General features: G+C 30.8%; 2 protein-coding genes across 4 annotated transcripts; one reads left to right on the top strand and one right to left on the bottom strand.

Moving 5' to 3' along the window:
- The first annotated feature begins 6277 nt into the window (after positions 1-6277).
- On the top strand, positions 6278-10813 carry LOC8271852 (cation/H(+) antiporter 20). Its single transcript, XM_048376305.1, is given in 11 exon segments — positions 6278-6625; positions 6689-6902; positions 6904-7124; positions 7417-7675; positions 7677-7720; positions 7723-7806; positions 7809-7854; positions 7856-8398; positions 8400-8798; positions 10178-10283; positions 10424-10813. Coding segments are annotated over 11 exon segments (2490 nt in total). The 5' UTR covers positions 6278-6441.
- LOC8271856 (ras-related protein Rab7) lies at positions 10174-13827 on the bottom strand. Of its 3 annotated transcripts, none has more exons than XM_048376304.1 (8): positions 13652-13827; positions 13357-13437; positions 13235-13261; positions 12706-12805; positions 12456-12602; positions 11730-11810; positions 11503-11648; positions 10174-11386 (listed from the first exon to the last, which is right to left on the bottom strand). In XM_048376304.1, exons 2-8 carry the CDS (start codon positions 13419-13421, stop codon positions 11323-11325), a joined length of 630 nt encoding a protein of 209 aa, XP_048232261.1. In that variant the 5' UTR covers positions 13422-13437; positions 13652-13827; the 3' UTR covers positions 10174-11322. The 3 variants fall into 3 exon arrangements, with proteins under 3 accessions (XP_048232261.1, XP_002532185.2, XP_048232260.1); XM_002532139.4 differs by having other exon boundaries at positions 13611-13827; XM_048376303.1 differs by lacking the exon at positions 13652-13827 and having other exon boundaries at positions 13357-13603.
- Between the last annotated feature and the right edge of the window lie 1720 nt (positions 13828-15547).

A 15547-nucleotide genomic window follows, 5' to 3' on the forward strand; every position in this document is an offset into this window, starting at 1 on the left:
TCTACACTTAGTTTTCTTCTTTGTATAGTATATTAAGCTGAATCTTATTGTTCAATTAAAACTCTAAAGGGTTGTACACAAGGAATTGGTTGTTGAGTAACTATCTAATACTCAAGGGTTAAAGGATTTAGTGAGAGATTTAGATTACTAAAGAAAGAAGTTTAGTGTTAGCCTAAAAACATCAAGTTGTTGGGTGAACTTAAAAAATCCAAAGGTTGTAATCTTGAAGACTATAGTGGAATACTCAAGTGTGATAATGAGGAGTGAATGTAGGGATTATTGTTCCCGAATCACTATAAACCTTTGTGTTAATTTTTCTAATCCTAACTCTCTTCCAAATTCCTTCAATCTTTCTTAAATTGTTTTTCTTACCTCAACATATTCTTTTGCAATTTGAGGTCACCAATTCAACCCCCCTTCTTGGTTCTAAGGGACAACATATTCTTTTCATCTTGTTATCTTCTTCTCCAAATTCTTTAAAAAATCAATTTCGTTCTTGTTATATCTTGTTTAACTTTGTTTTGTGATTGTTTATGAATATTTTCTCTAATTTCATCTATTTTTGTCTAGTTTATTTTTTTTGTGTTTTAATTCATCAAAATCGTATTTTTCATACATTATTCATGTACATTCATTGAACAAAGTTGCACACACAAAAGTGAGCAAAAAATCCTCGCGACCTTGCCCAAGACTACTAATAAAAAGGGTTATTGTGAGTGCAATATCCTAGCGAGGGGCATTCTTTTGGTAAAAAAAAAAAAAAAGAAAAGAAAGAGATTTATGGTATTTCAATTATGATCTTCATATTTTCAAACCTTGATATGTCCTTAGCTCAAATGTCTTAAATAAGCCCATCGCAAGATTTCTTTATAATTTTAGTTAGATTAGGATTCAAGCCTTATTGAATTCAGCCCTTAACATGTAATTTGATTTGGAATAGAAATCCTAGTTAGAATAGAATTTCTAATTGAATTAAGACTCCTATCATCACTTGAACTCTTGATGTCTTGAAGACTCCTAATATTATGAGGATTGCTTGCTACATTAAGATTTCTTGTCGGAGTAGGATTCTTTGTGCTAGATGGATTCTTATCAAATTTTATACTTTTTCCTATGTTTATATAGATTTATACCTTTAAAGTTAATATATAGAATCTATCCAAACTCCAATAACTAATTATGAGGTGAAAATTTGATTAAAAAATAAAATCAAAACCTAAAGGAAGTGTATATATAAGGTGACACAAGTAGATAATAAAATAACATTTCATCCCTTACAAATTTTGGTGAAATTTTTTATCTATTTTTGACATCACTATTTGTCCTCGAACTTATGATGTGAATATCCTAATATGGTCTTTTTGTTAACTAAAGATAGAGGATATTATTATAAACTAATTAAAAATATTTTTCGCTCGGTCATGAGCCAAAATATTACAAGAACGAGGAGCAAGAGAACTTAACAGAACTAAGCTTTGCATTAATTTAAAAATGTCTACAAAGATTGTGCTTCCTTGAGAGGGAATCTTGAATGACCATCCTTGAAATAATACTTTGGACCAGAAGTGCTCTAGTGCCCAAGCCACACTATCTCATAGAACTAGGCTTTCAAGAAGAAAAGATTCACTAATACCAATATATAATTTGGAATGAGAGTTGATGAGTTGGTTATTTGCATTTCGAGCTAGAAAAGCCACACTTCCTCTGAGTAAGTTAGGGCTGCCAGTAGCATCAATGTTGATTTTTTGTCCAATCACAATCAGGAAGAGAAATTGGAGCTAAGATACCATAAATCATATTTCTCTCTAGAATCCCTTCCTCTGATGCTATGAAGTTTCCATCTTGAATATCTTTATTGACTTGAATAATAATATCAAATTCTTTTATCTGTCTATTCTAAAAAATGAGAATATTTTGAGTTTTCCACAAATTCCATAGAGTGACAGTCATCAGTTGAGAAGTAAATGTGTTATCCCCAACATTATGAAAATCATTAAGTAAATGGTCCCAAGCACTTTTGTATAGATTAAAAATGAAAGAATCAAGAGATAATACCAAGAGGGGAAAAGTGCCAAACACGTTGAGAGAAGGAGCAAAGAATCATAAAAGATTTATGTTGCAGGAAGATTGATAGCTAAGTTAAAGTTTTCAACACATGTCGAAGTTGAGACCATTATTGCATTTGTAGGGTCCACTGAAGCAGAAGGACTTAGTGATAGCAGAGAGATAAAACATTGCAAATTCTCATCTGCCATATCTTGCCATTTTGAATTCTATATGAGGTCTAGAGCAATCTCAACTTGGTTGTCCATTGATAGAATATCAGACCTGCCAAATGCAACATACTTAGAACGCAGTGTCAAATTGAGCATATCCACCAGTAAGGGAGGAGGAACTATAGGTTGCAGAGTTTCTTTAAATTTATTGCATTTGGATACCGTACTTGGAAATAGCCTAATCAGGATGAGAAATCCTGATGGCTTTAAATAGGCTTATTTTAATAAAAGGTTCCACTATCACTGGGCCTCGGTCTGAACTTGCATAAGAACTCATAAGATAATTTGCTTCAAAGGCACTAAAGACCTGAGATGGGCTTGAAGACTGAGAAAGCCCATATTTGGTACATAAAATCCATAAGGAACAATGGTTGCATGAAACAGTAACACCCTAGGTATCTTTATCGTATTGTCTTGAAATGGCGGCTGCAAGGTGACATGAAAACTAGGTGGAGGTCCTTGATAACAACTAATAGGGACATTATCAATAGCTGAAGTCATTGTCTGTTTAGGTGCTTCTAAATCTACTGTCGAAGGCTGATCCACTTTAATATTGTGAAAACCAGACACTGTAGCATGCAAACTAGACTTGAAATGAACTCCCTGTTTTGACGAACACCAAGCTATAATTCTAGGAAGTGTACCTTTCTCCCGGTGTCTAGCAGGGTCACATATCAATTTAAGTAGAGTATATACTTCAGATGCATCCTTTTTTGCAGAGGCAGCTTCGTCTTCTTCCCTAGTTAAGAACTACTTCATAATATGCCCTAAAACTCCATAATAATAGTTCATTGTAGGAAGGTTTTTGTAATGAAAAGAAACCTATCGATCCGTGGATATTGACCCTTTAATCTAAAACCTTTCGGCAACGATTTTGTGATATGGATATTAACCCTAATTCAGAGATATTTGACCCCTGTAGAACTTTGAAGTCCATTTTCATCAATAGATAGCCACCAAAAAGATTACTAATTTCATGAGCATTTCCTTTATTCACTCGATTGGGGGGTAAGTTTCTGACCTGAACCTAAAATGGTGAATAACTAAAATCAATCTCTGAAGGAGTTTTATGAGAAGGCCATATTTGCACATTGAGGAGATGATTCTGAACTACCCATGGATGACCAACCAGTATCTTAGTATTTTGAGAGAAATCCTCAAGCTGAAACATAAACACGTCTTTGTGTATCTTCTTTACAGAGAAGTTATTAATGAGGCGCCATGATGAGCCACTATTTCTTTGATGACATAACTATGGAAGCTATTTGTGGATATAATCTTTTCAACTAGCTGAAAGGGACCTTCTAAAGATCCTATTGAATCTAGAGTTAGTTCTATGACCAGATCAGCGCATTGTAGATTTTTGTTTGCTATATTGATGACGACAAGAACATTGATTAAAACATTGATAATTTCACAATTTACCATAAAATTTAAATTTTTCAATTTAATTAGCCTATAATGTTTACAAAAATAATTGATTTTTGATAAGATTAAAAAATATAACATGCATATAAAAATTTATTTTCATATATGGACATTACTAAAACAAATTAAACTATATCTATATGAAATATATAATTCATATTATTATATTTTTTAAATTTCTATAATTATATATTAATATATATTATATTTTGAATATAATATAATACAACATCTTTATAGTAATACACTAGGGACCAATAAAATTTATAACTATGAGAAGGTTATAACTTAATGAAGGTTGAAAGACTAAATATTTTTTTTTTTGACTTAATACTTAATATTGTTGAGAAAATGATAGCAATTATAGTTAAAATATATTAATATCTTGCCATATTATATAAATAAAATTAAAGAGATAAAATAATAATATAGTAAGACAAAATATAACATAATATATATTTTTTAATATATAGATATACAAATATTACTATATAGAAAAATATTTTCTTAAGACAAAATTTAAGAAATTGATAACTTAAATAGAATTTATTCTTATTTATAACTAGTATAAATTGAAACTGAAATTTTCTTATTTATAACATATATAATAGTACGAAGGAAGAATTTTTAAATTTATTAAAATACCTTTAGAATTAATTAATAAATACTAATTTTATCCTAATCCTAATCCTAATAGAACTAATTAATAATTAATTTAATTTAATTCTAATCCTATAATAATCTTACATACATTCTTAATCCCATAAGAGATTGATGAAAAATTATATATATATATATTCAAATAATTCAATACAAATTCTTATAAAAATCAAAAATAAAAAGTTATAGAAAAAAGTATGATACTTTTAATTTCATTTAATATATTAATTCATGTAATTATTATTATTATTATAATACTTCATTAATAAAATAATTTACTATTTACTATTATATTAAATAATTTTATTTTTTAACTTTTATAATTATAATTTGTACGTATAACACACATAACAAAATGTGTAGCGAACAATACTAATAATTGTATAGAGATTATTTAATATTTTTCTCTCATATTACATTTAAAATTTTTAAAAGTAGTCCGTTTTGACGTGTGCATGTGGTATGGTGCTTGTATGGGCGGCTTCTTAGTTACCAACATGTATGCTTCATAGAGTGTTGTTTTACATGATCGGTTAGTGCAAATCGTTTGTTGTATTAGCTGAATTATATGTATATAGAGAGAAGCTGCACATTATATGTGAAAGCTGTTTGCTTTAAGCCTTGTAACAAACTTCCCTAATTTTCAGTAAAAAGAAAAATTGTTTTGCTTTCGCTCTTTTGAATCCAATCTTCCAATTTCTTAGCCACCACCAAGTTCATGAAACTAGCAAATGTATTTTTCTTTAATTTTTTAGCTACTTATGGTTGGATTTTGGATAGAGTGTCAAGCATCAAACCCATAATACTAATTATAATTTCTTATTTGATTCAGTATATATTTTTATTTATATACTAAACGGATTGATAACAAATATATATTTATTAATTTTAAATAATTAAATATTATAAAATATTTATATATATTTTTTCTTTTCTTATTTATCGTGATGTAGATATATAAAATTATAAAACTTCGAAATATGTGTTACTTATTTAACTATTTAGATGTAATACATTGAAATAGACATATATAAATTTTTATTATCTATATTTAGTATATACAAAGTAATAACTAGAAAAATAATACATATATATGAATATTTTATATTTTATTGGATAATTGGTGTATATTGTATTACTAAAAATTAATAAATATATATCAATCATTAAGTTTAATGTATAGAGACTGGAAAAAAAATATTTCCCTCGCATGTATATAAATTTATATAATATATTGATTTCTGAGACTTAAATTTTTTGGACATGTGTGCTTAATTTTTGACACTTAAAATTATTATCTTGACATGTATGCTTAATTTTTTACGCATAAAATTATTATTTTGACATGTTTACTTACTTTTAACACATGAAGCTCATGCCTATGTGTAATTTTGTGGTTTTTCAATTAATTTATTGATAAATAAGTTACATTTCTAATTAAACACTCATTCTAATCCTAAGAAATAATATATTAATAATAAATTATTTTTCTAATTAGATAATACTTAATTTTTTTAATTAGATAATGATTATTCTAAAAATAGCATATTAATTATATTTTAATATTATATTTAATTAATAAACTAATTTTTTAATTAGATAATTGTTTTAATTATAGAAAATTATATTCACTAATATAATAATTTCTGATTTTAAAAAATAGTAATATTAATTATATTGATAGTATTAATTTCTATAATATTAGAATTAATAAATAAAATATTTTAAAAATAATTTTTATATTATTGTATTAATAAAATCTAAAAATAATTAATAATATTTAAAATAATTAATTTATTATTATTTTTAAAAATTAAAAATTAATATTAAATATTAAAAATTTAATAAATTATATATATAAATATAATTTTATAATCAAAATAATAATAAATCGTGTAAAATACAGTAAGCATTGTTGAATGACTAGTTTATCTAATTTTCAAACACAAAATACTTGCACCTTATTCTATTCGACACTCGAACTCGTAGTTCTATTTCTCTATAAATTGCTTAGCATCTATTTCTATTTGATGATAATCTGAAAGTAAAACTAATCTTTAGTATAGCATTTACAGGGATGACAGCTGTAAACATAACTTCCATAAAGACTTCATCAAATGGAGTTTGGCAAGGAGATAATCCTTTACACTTTGCTTTCCCATTATTGATTGTTCAGACAAATTTAATCCTGCTCGTCAGCCGCTTCTTCGCCTTCCTTTTCAAGCCTCTCCGCCAACCCAAAGTCATCGCCGAGATAGTAGTATGTCCTTCACTTTTGGGTTTTTCTTCATGTTTTCTTGTGGTTTAACAAGTTAATGGAAAATGAATTGTTGTGCTGGAGCCATCGGCTTTCCGGCGAAACAAAGAGTACATGCAATGGATTTTTCCCTAATAGAGCATTCTGCTACTGGAATCAGCAGCAAATATTGGTCTTCTCTTCTTTCTTTTCCTCGTCGGTCTCGAGCTCGATCTATCCTCCATTTGTCAAAGCGGCAAGCGTGCCTTTGGCATAGCTTTCGCAGGAATTTCTCTACCGTTCATTTGTGGGAGTAGCTCTTTCCATCACAGCATTCCTTGTATTAGCTCGCATTCTAGCAGAGCTCAAGCTGCTAACAACTCAAGTAGGTGAGACTACCTTAGCAGCAGCTGCGTTCAACAACGTTGCGGCATGGATCTTGCTTGCTCTAGCAATTGCTTTAGCTGGGAATGATGCTGGTGCTGGATACAAAAGTCCATTAATATCGATCTGGGTACTTCTTATAAAAATAAGTGTGTTTAAAACAGAAAATTATAGCAATAGCAGAAGAAAAGTAGCAGCTGAAGTGATAATTTTTATTGAATCCAAATGCTTCTTAAATACAACCAGAGAAATAACAGACTTACAAAAATAAAGGAAGCAACCTACTAAAAAAAAAAAGACTCCGAAAATAAGACTACTACTAACTGACTCATTTAAACTAGGACTTTTAATAGCTAATTTATTTGACTAAGTAAATTAACAAGACACATAGACACTTAAATAATTCTGCATCACTTTTCTAACAACTTCTCTGTGGCATTGCATTCATTGTTTTTATGTTACTTTTGATCAGACCCGCCATGAGCTAGATTGCCAATAGATGCTCCCGGCAACATGGTGTGGTCAATGAAGCTTATATCTGCTTGACATTAGCAGGAGTTATGGTGTCAGGCTTCATCACCGATCTTATAGGAATCCATTCAATTTTTGGAGCATTCATTTTCGGATTGACGATTCCAAGAGGAATATTTGCTGAGAGATTGATAGAAAGGATAGAAGATTTTGTGTCAGGTTTACTTTGCATCTAGTGGATTTAAGACGGATGTGGCGGCCATTCGCGGGGAAGGGCTTGGAGGCTTCTTGCTCTGGTTATAACAACAGCGTGTGCTGGAAAGATTGCTGGGACGTTTGTGGTGGCGATGATGTTATGATTCTTATTAGGGAGTCGTTGACGCTTGGTATCTTGATGAACCAAAGGATCAGTAGAACTTATTGTTCTCAACATTGGCAAGGAGAAGAAGGTCCCTATAAAATTTCTAAATTATTTGGTTCAATTAGTCTAAAAACTCACTAATTAATTCACTATTTAACGGGTACTGAATGATGAGGCATTTGCTATTCTAGTTCTAATGGCACTTTTCACCACCTTCATCACAACTCCAATAGTCATGGCTATTCACAAACCAGCCGGTACTCCTACTCACCAGAAGCTTCGGGACTTCTCCGCCACCAGTGACTCTAACGACGAGCTGCACATTCTTGGATGCCTTCATGAACCAGGAAATGTGCCTTCGCTCATCACCCTCATTGAATCAATTCAAAGCACCAAAAATTCCCAACTCAAACTCTTGATCATGCACCTTGTTGAGCTAACCGAGCGATCCTCCTCAATCATCATGCTTCATCGTCTAAGTAAAAATGGATTGCCATTCTTTAATTGTCTCCACCGTGATGATGAGTGGCATGATCAAGTTGCAGGAGCATTCCAAGCTTATAGCCAATTGGGTAGTGTTTCATTCGACCACAACGGCAATTTCTTCTTTGTCAACTATGCATGAAGATATTTGTCAGGTAGATGAGACTAAGAGGGCGACAATGGTCATTCTCCCGTTCCATAAATAATGGAGAGAGGAAGAAAGTAGTGATAATCAGTTAATGGAGAATATAGGCCATGGATGGAGATTAGTTAATAAGAGGGTGCTAAAGAAATCTCCGTGTTCCGTGGTAATATTTGTGGACCGTGGATTTGGAAATGGTGCTCGAACTCCAGGACCTAATAGTCCTGTTGTAGAAAGGGTATGTGTGATGTTCTTTGGTGGACCTAATGATTGTGAAACCTTGGAATTGGGTGGCATAATGGCTGAACATCTGGCGATTAAAGTTACAGTTGTGAGGTTTGTTTAAAGAGAAGGGCTGCTGAGTGAACTATTGATTTTTCTAAACTAACTTATAAAAATAGTGAAACCAGGTCAAATCCCAAGAGAACCAATGTGAATAGCTTCTCAAAATTAAATAATGAAAATGAGAGATTTTGAATGTTTGAACCAAAATTATAAATAAGCAAAAAAATAATAAAAGCTGAATATTAAAGTAAATAAAAATCAATTTTACCAAACTTTCAATTCAAGAGTGCAAATTCCATCCAATTGTAATTCTTATCATAAGCTTAAATATCAATTTTTCTATTCAAGTACTTAGTCTACTTATTCGAAAAAACCGCAACAAGTGTAAATTCTCCTAATTTAATTGACTCAAATCCGGCATCTAAATCAAAACTTACCATTAGTCAACTGGGCACGATAGCGTTTCATATCAACTCAATGATAACATTAAGAATAATGAAAATGACTAAACCAATATTAATTAATCGAGATAGCTGCAATTGAATTAATCTTGTTCCTCTATTTCCTTAGAGCCTATCATGCAAGCTATATAATTCGGAAAGGCCGCAATTACACACATACGAGCCAACTCCTTGCTACTTTTGTCAATTGTTCATGACAATTACGGATCACAAACTCAAGATTAGCAATAGAGAAATCAATATCAAATTGAGTTGTCAGTTCAATCAATATAAAAAATTCATAAACAATAAAAACAAGAAATAAAGAATATTTGAATTAAAGAAGAATTCTATTAAGCACAAAGTCTCACAAAATAACAATTGAATTTATTCACTATTGAATCAGAAACTAAAAGCTTAATCACATGTGGTGGAGTGAAAATTCACAAGAGTTGTAGGGAATAGAAGAAAAAAATAATAAAAATATCAAAGCTCTCAGCCGTTTATCTCTTTGTAGAACTAGTCTCCTTATGTAGGAAGTCAAACATAAGATAATCGTTATCCAAAAAGAAACAAACTTCTTATATAATCTTAATCCCATAAGAAAGGATAAGATAAAGGGTAATCTAAACAAATAAAATCCTAAATAATATGAGAGTTAGTTTTTCTTATCCAATACTTCCAAAATAAAGGAAATAATATAAAAGTACGTCTATCATAAATTTAACTAAAAATTCGAAATTCTTTTCAATAGATTCCTGTAGCTCATGGATTGTAGAGTGTGGTCACGCCCTATTGAAAATGACATTCTGTATAAATTTTCACTCTTCCTCTAAAAAACTTAGTTTTTGACGAGCGACGCTTTAAAATATATCTTTAGATTGAATTCCACTCAATACTTGATATTTCACCACCTAGATTAGAACAAACACAATTTCTAAAATTAAGCACAATATTCAATCAAAATATAAAGAGATTAAACAAAATAAATATAACTATTTATGATCTATCACAAAGTAAAGCTCATATGTAACAACCCTCTTCTTCATAATCCAAGAGTACACAACTGCAGAGATATAGCTTTTCCATTGCTACAATAAACTCAGACAAGGAAAAGGCAAGCCCTCTTCACTCATTTTCGTATGTTTATATTTGTTGCCAACATCAAGTTTTAGCAGAAGTAATGGATTCTACTAAGTTCTAACCATCGGCAATGCTTTAACATGCATAATTACTTTGATTTTTGAAACGTATTAGGAATTGGATGACATTGCATTGGCAGAATTTCTAAGCAAGTGGGATGGGGTGATAGAGTACATAGAGAAGATAGACAGCAACATTGTATAAAGGGTATTAGCAATGTGGAGAAGCAGGGATCATGATCTTATTGTTATTGGAAAAGGACGATTTCCATCAACTAAGGTGGCGGAACTGGCGGACCACCCAACTGAGCACCCGGAGTTGGGACCTATTGGAGATGTGTTGGCATCATCAGAGAAGGGTATCGTTTCTTCAGTCCTTGCAATACAACAGCATGATTTAGCTCACCAAGAGGAGGGTCCACCAATAAAGGTTGTGCGTTCTCATAATGACAAGCTATCAGCGAATGGGGCATACAGCTCCAGAGAGATTGCAGATGCTATCTGACCATAAATAACTCCAATTTCAATTCTGAAAATCAAGATGCAAATTCAATTGAAGCTGCCAGGAAAATTTGCAATATGTTTCTTTTGGTTAAGTGCTTTCATGTTAACATTCAATCTTGAGGAAATCTGAATTGGGTTTTATTGGTTCCATGTCAATCATGTCATATATTGATTACAGTAGGCTGTATTTGCATAATTGCTATTGCACCTTCAGTATGCTTTGCCGACCCATCAATCAACAGCTGCTGATCAATGCTCTGGTCTAGTTAAGAGATCATAAATGTTAATACAGATAATGTTGGATTATTTCAGGTTGAGTCTCACATGAATTTGATTCTCTTGAGTTAACAATTAAACAATTCACCTGTCAGATGGTTGAAATGCTAAATGCTAATTACATAAAACACAATCTTAATAAAATTCTTTTTACTAATAAATAATAATAATAATAAAAGAATTAAACCAATGATAAAAAAATGAAATTGTAATGCATTTGATCCTTTAATTTCATCAGCATGCACAGCCTCCTCTTTGCTCAACTTCTGAAACACTTTCTGATATGCCCTGGAAGTAGCTGCAAGAATTGAATAAGTAGCATTGGTAGGCAGCAGAGGGAAGACTAAAGTACTTTGCTGCAGAATTATGATCATAAAAAAATGTAGCAAGGAAACATCAAACACAAATTCTTACATGTCATGTTCAGGTTCACTATCTAGTGCAGTTTTCGCAACGCATAGAAATGCTTCATCAACACCATAATCCTCTTTTGCTGAGGTCTCGAAGTATGGTATACCTCCATTTGAAGCACACCACTCTCTTGCTTTTTTCTCTGAAACCTGCAGGACAAGGAAAAAGTCTTATATTCCATGAATTCAAGCTATCAATTAACATAGAAAATATGGCCCGCTTAAACTTACCACTCGGCTGTTTCCACCATCTATGTCTATCTTGTTTCCGAGTAATATAAATGGGAACGCGTCAGGATAAATTGGATCTGCCTGCAATTTAAAACAATAAAGCAGAGGACTGAAGTTGGATTTATGGCAAAAAAGCTTGGCACGATGAATACTGAACTTGATCAAACTCCATACATCTATTAATTCCCTTTCTTGCTACATCTTGGGGAAGGGAATTGCAGAAGAGGATGGTTAGGCAATGTTTTATAATTTTAGTTATGTGTAAATGATTGGTCCAAACTTCTATTGAATATCAAGTTTCTCAAACACTGCTAGCCATGTCTAAAATATTGGTCCAACCCTACATTCATCAGGAAACTCTAGTTATGTCTTAGTGATTATTCACTAAAAAGTTCCTCATACAAAGAATTTTGATCAATAGGCATGACAGCATACCAAACTATTCTGTTGTCAAATTTATGCAAATACAAACTGCAGAACTAGTCATATTTGACACCAATTTAAAGTGTTCTCTATAATATTTACACAAATTTATATCATTAAGCTTTAATATCTAAAATTTCTAAAAGGGTATCCGTATCCTGTAGTGCGAGACGGGCACTTGATTACTATCAGAACAATCTTTGCATCAGAATACTTGCTCATTCTAAAGTGTAGCACATGATGATCTGCTCAATGGTTCTCTATTTCAACTACAGATTGTATGATCAAAATTCATTATCATACCTGTTTGATAAACTCTTCATGCCAATTGTTAAGTGTTTCAAATGATTTCTGTACATTTACATCATATACTAGAACACAGCAATCAGCCCCTCTGTAAAATGCCGATCCTAAACTCTGAAATCTCTCCTGCCCTGCTGTATCCCATATCTGCCATCAAAATTCATATATCACACTGTCATAATCACAAATATATAACTGTAGTTCCTTGCTCGTCAGACTGATAGTGTGTTTATATGTAGTAGCCACTTACTTGCAAGGTCACCACCTTCTCCTCAAGCTGTAGTTCCTTGGTGACAAAATCAGCACCAATAGTTGCTTTGTACTGTTGACTAAACTTCTTATATACATATCTGAATTAGCAGTCAATGATCAACATGGCAAAACAAATGGATTCTGAAAGAATAGAAACTTCCATTGGAGGAAGAATAGTGGGTGAAATTAAGCTGTCAGGTATATATTTGACAGTTCATATGATGCATATTGGTTATGCAGAGTGTTAGATAAAAATAAACATCAGGTCAGGTACTACCAATTTAGAATGTAAGATGGGCTAATAACTAGAAATTCAATGACCAACATAGAAAACAAGGACAGTCGTAATTATCCCTGTGGCTAAATTTGGTATTTTATTTTAAAAAATTGCTCATATTTTTTAGTGTGAAGCACTAATGATTACAGTAACAATGCATTAGAAAAACACAATTCAAAATAACAGCATATATATATATATATATATACATATATATACATAATCATCATCATCATCAAGTAAGGGATACTGGTTCATCAATGAAGTCTTGCCAACCCTGAGTTCACCAAAAAGAAAAAAAAAAACAAAAAAACATGAAAACAACATGAACAAAATATTAACAAAAGGGAAAGTTGGAAAGGTTCTACTTACCCACTGTCACCAAGAACAATGACTTTGAGCAAAGCTCTTCTCTTATAGTTATTGGACATGTCCATGATGACAAAAGAGCTCCTAAATCAAAAACAGAAGGCACCTTTTTAATATCTGAAAAGAAAAAAAGAAAAAAGAAAAGAAAAAGAAAGCCAATATATTCCACAATCTTTTAAGCAAATGGGAGAATCTTAAAGAAAGTTCAAGAAAGTTTGGAAGAAACAAAAAGAAAGATACTTCACACTAACACTAACATTAACAGCAGTGATTTAAAGAAAAGAAAAGGGTAAGTCACTTTCAACTTGGTTCTTGATTCTTCTTCTTCTTCTTCTTCTCTTCTCTCTTTTCTTTTCAACTTTCTTTTTGCTTTTCTGATACCTGTTTTATGAATGATTCAAGTGAAAGCCATGTGAGCTCTTTGCTTGCCAACCTCACAGCAAAAGTTAGGCGCCAGCGAAGCTCAAATTTTTCAAAATTAATACTTCCATTAATATATATACATATAATATATAATATAAATATATTATGAAGTTGGGTCGTCGTGCTTGCCTTACCTGCCTCTACTTTCACAGTTGGATTGGATGCTAGTCAATTTCAATTATGTTTACAAATTTTTATTTAACCAACTTCAATATTAATCACGTATGTTTTATTTTAATAAATTAAAAAAATGATTTTTGGGGGGTATCGTCAAATGATTTTACATAAATTAAAACAAAATCAAACTCGAAAGGAAAAAAAAAAAAAGAAGTTTAATTTGAATTGGATTGCTTACTTTGTAAATGGAAAAACTATGGCTTTGAATTCTTAGAAAGAAAAGCTAACTGAAGATCTTTTTGATGAAGACAATTGCTAGCTATATATGCTTATGTAGATGAAATTTGTCTCAATCTTAGTAGGAAAAGGAAAAATATAAATTGAATTAGTGTATAGTTTCTAATCCTATTAGGATTACATTTTATTTTATGGACTCTTTCTAATTTTATTATGTTTAAATTTTGTACATTATTCTTCTTCTATAATAATAAATTAATTCAAAAAAAATATTGTTAAAATTAGTAAATTATAAATAATTAAATTGACCTGTAATTATTAAAAATTATTTAAATAAATTTAGCTTGCATTAACCGATATTAAATTTTTCTGTAATTGAAATTTAAATTTGTTTTACTATATTAGTAGGATGCGTCCAAAATCAAATCCTAGAGTGTTTATTCTGAACATCAAATTTTGATTGACTTAATTCCTTAACATTAACTCTTTCTTTTCCCTGTTAACAATTTTCTTTCTCTTTTCTTAACAATCAGAATAAAGCCAATAAAAGCATATAATTAATTAAAAAAAAAAACACACCAATAATTGGAGATTATATTTTCTCAAGTATATATATACCTAACTTTTACTCCCATTATGATTACAGTTAGGATGGCATGCAGGCCAGGCATTTACCAATGGAGTATCAATTCTTTAATGGTTGCCTTCTCCTCGTGACATGTTCACGTATCAACATTTGAAAAAGCCTATATGTTTTCACTCATTTTCAAATGCGCAAAAGTTGTAAATAACTCTCTTAATTCTTGCTTAAAATACAATTAAACTCTTAAACTTTAAAATAGCTCAATTACACCTCTAAAGTTCGAAACATAGAACAATTATATTCTTAAAGCTAACTTCTTTTTTTAACTAACTGATTTTTTTTTTTTGTTTATCAAAGTGAAGAAGAAATTACCACTTTATAACTTATGCCCATTAAAAAGCAGAATACTTTTTGTATGTGCAAAAAAACGCGAGTTAAAAAGAGTTAAAGTGGTTTCTTTTAGCCTTCAAAACTAACCGGGTCTCGCATTATTATATGGTTAAATAGATGGAGTTAACTTTAAAAACATAATATTGTTCTGTTTTCTAAATTTTAAAAATGTAATTAAGCTATTATGAAATTTAAGGGTTTAAATGCACTTAGATTGAAAATTAAGGGACTTATCGGTATCATTTTCCTTTTCAGATCCTACATTTTATTACCAAGGAAATGGCATCTCACGAGAATAGGCCAATTGGACAAGCTCTTTTCAATTCTCACTCTCTAATAGTGTTCAAACTTAAAAGACTATTTATTTTCCTGTTGCAGACTCAAATATGAAAAAGCTCAATTATGCTAAATTTGATTGGGTACTAGAACATTAATTTTGAATAA

Source organism: Ricinus communis, chromosome 7 (assembly GCF_019578655.1).
Source record: "Ricinus communis isolate WT05 ecotype wild-type chromosome 7, ASM1957865v1, whole genome shotgun sequence".
Classification (NCBI taxonomy): domain Eukaryota; kingdom Viridiplantae; phylum Streptophyta; class Magnoliopsida; order Malpighiales; family Euphorbiaceae; genus Ricinus; species Ricinus communis.

Bases quoted from the DNA above. Each gene is read 5' to 3' on its own strand.
- LOC8271856 (XM_002532139.4), bottom strand. The intron at 12,806-13,234 runs GTATCCCTTACT...CTGCTAATTCAG, and splicing joins AAGACTTCATTGATGAACCA to ATATGTATATAAGAAGTTTA. The intron at 11,387-11,502 runs GTAAGAATTTGT...CAATTCTTGCAG, and splicing joins AGTGAACCTGAACATGACAT to CTACTTCCAGGGCATATCAG.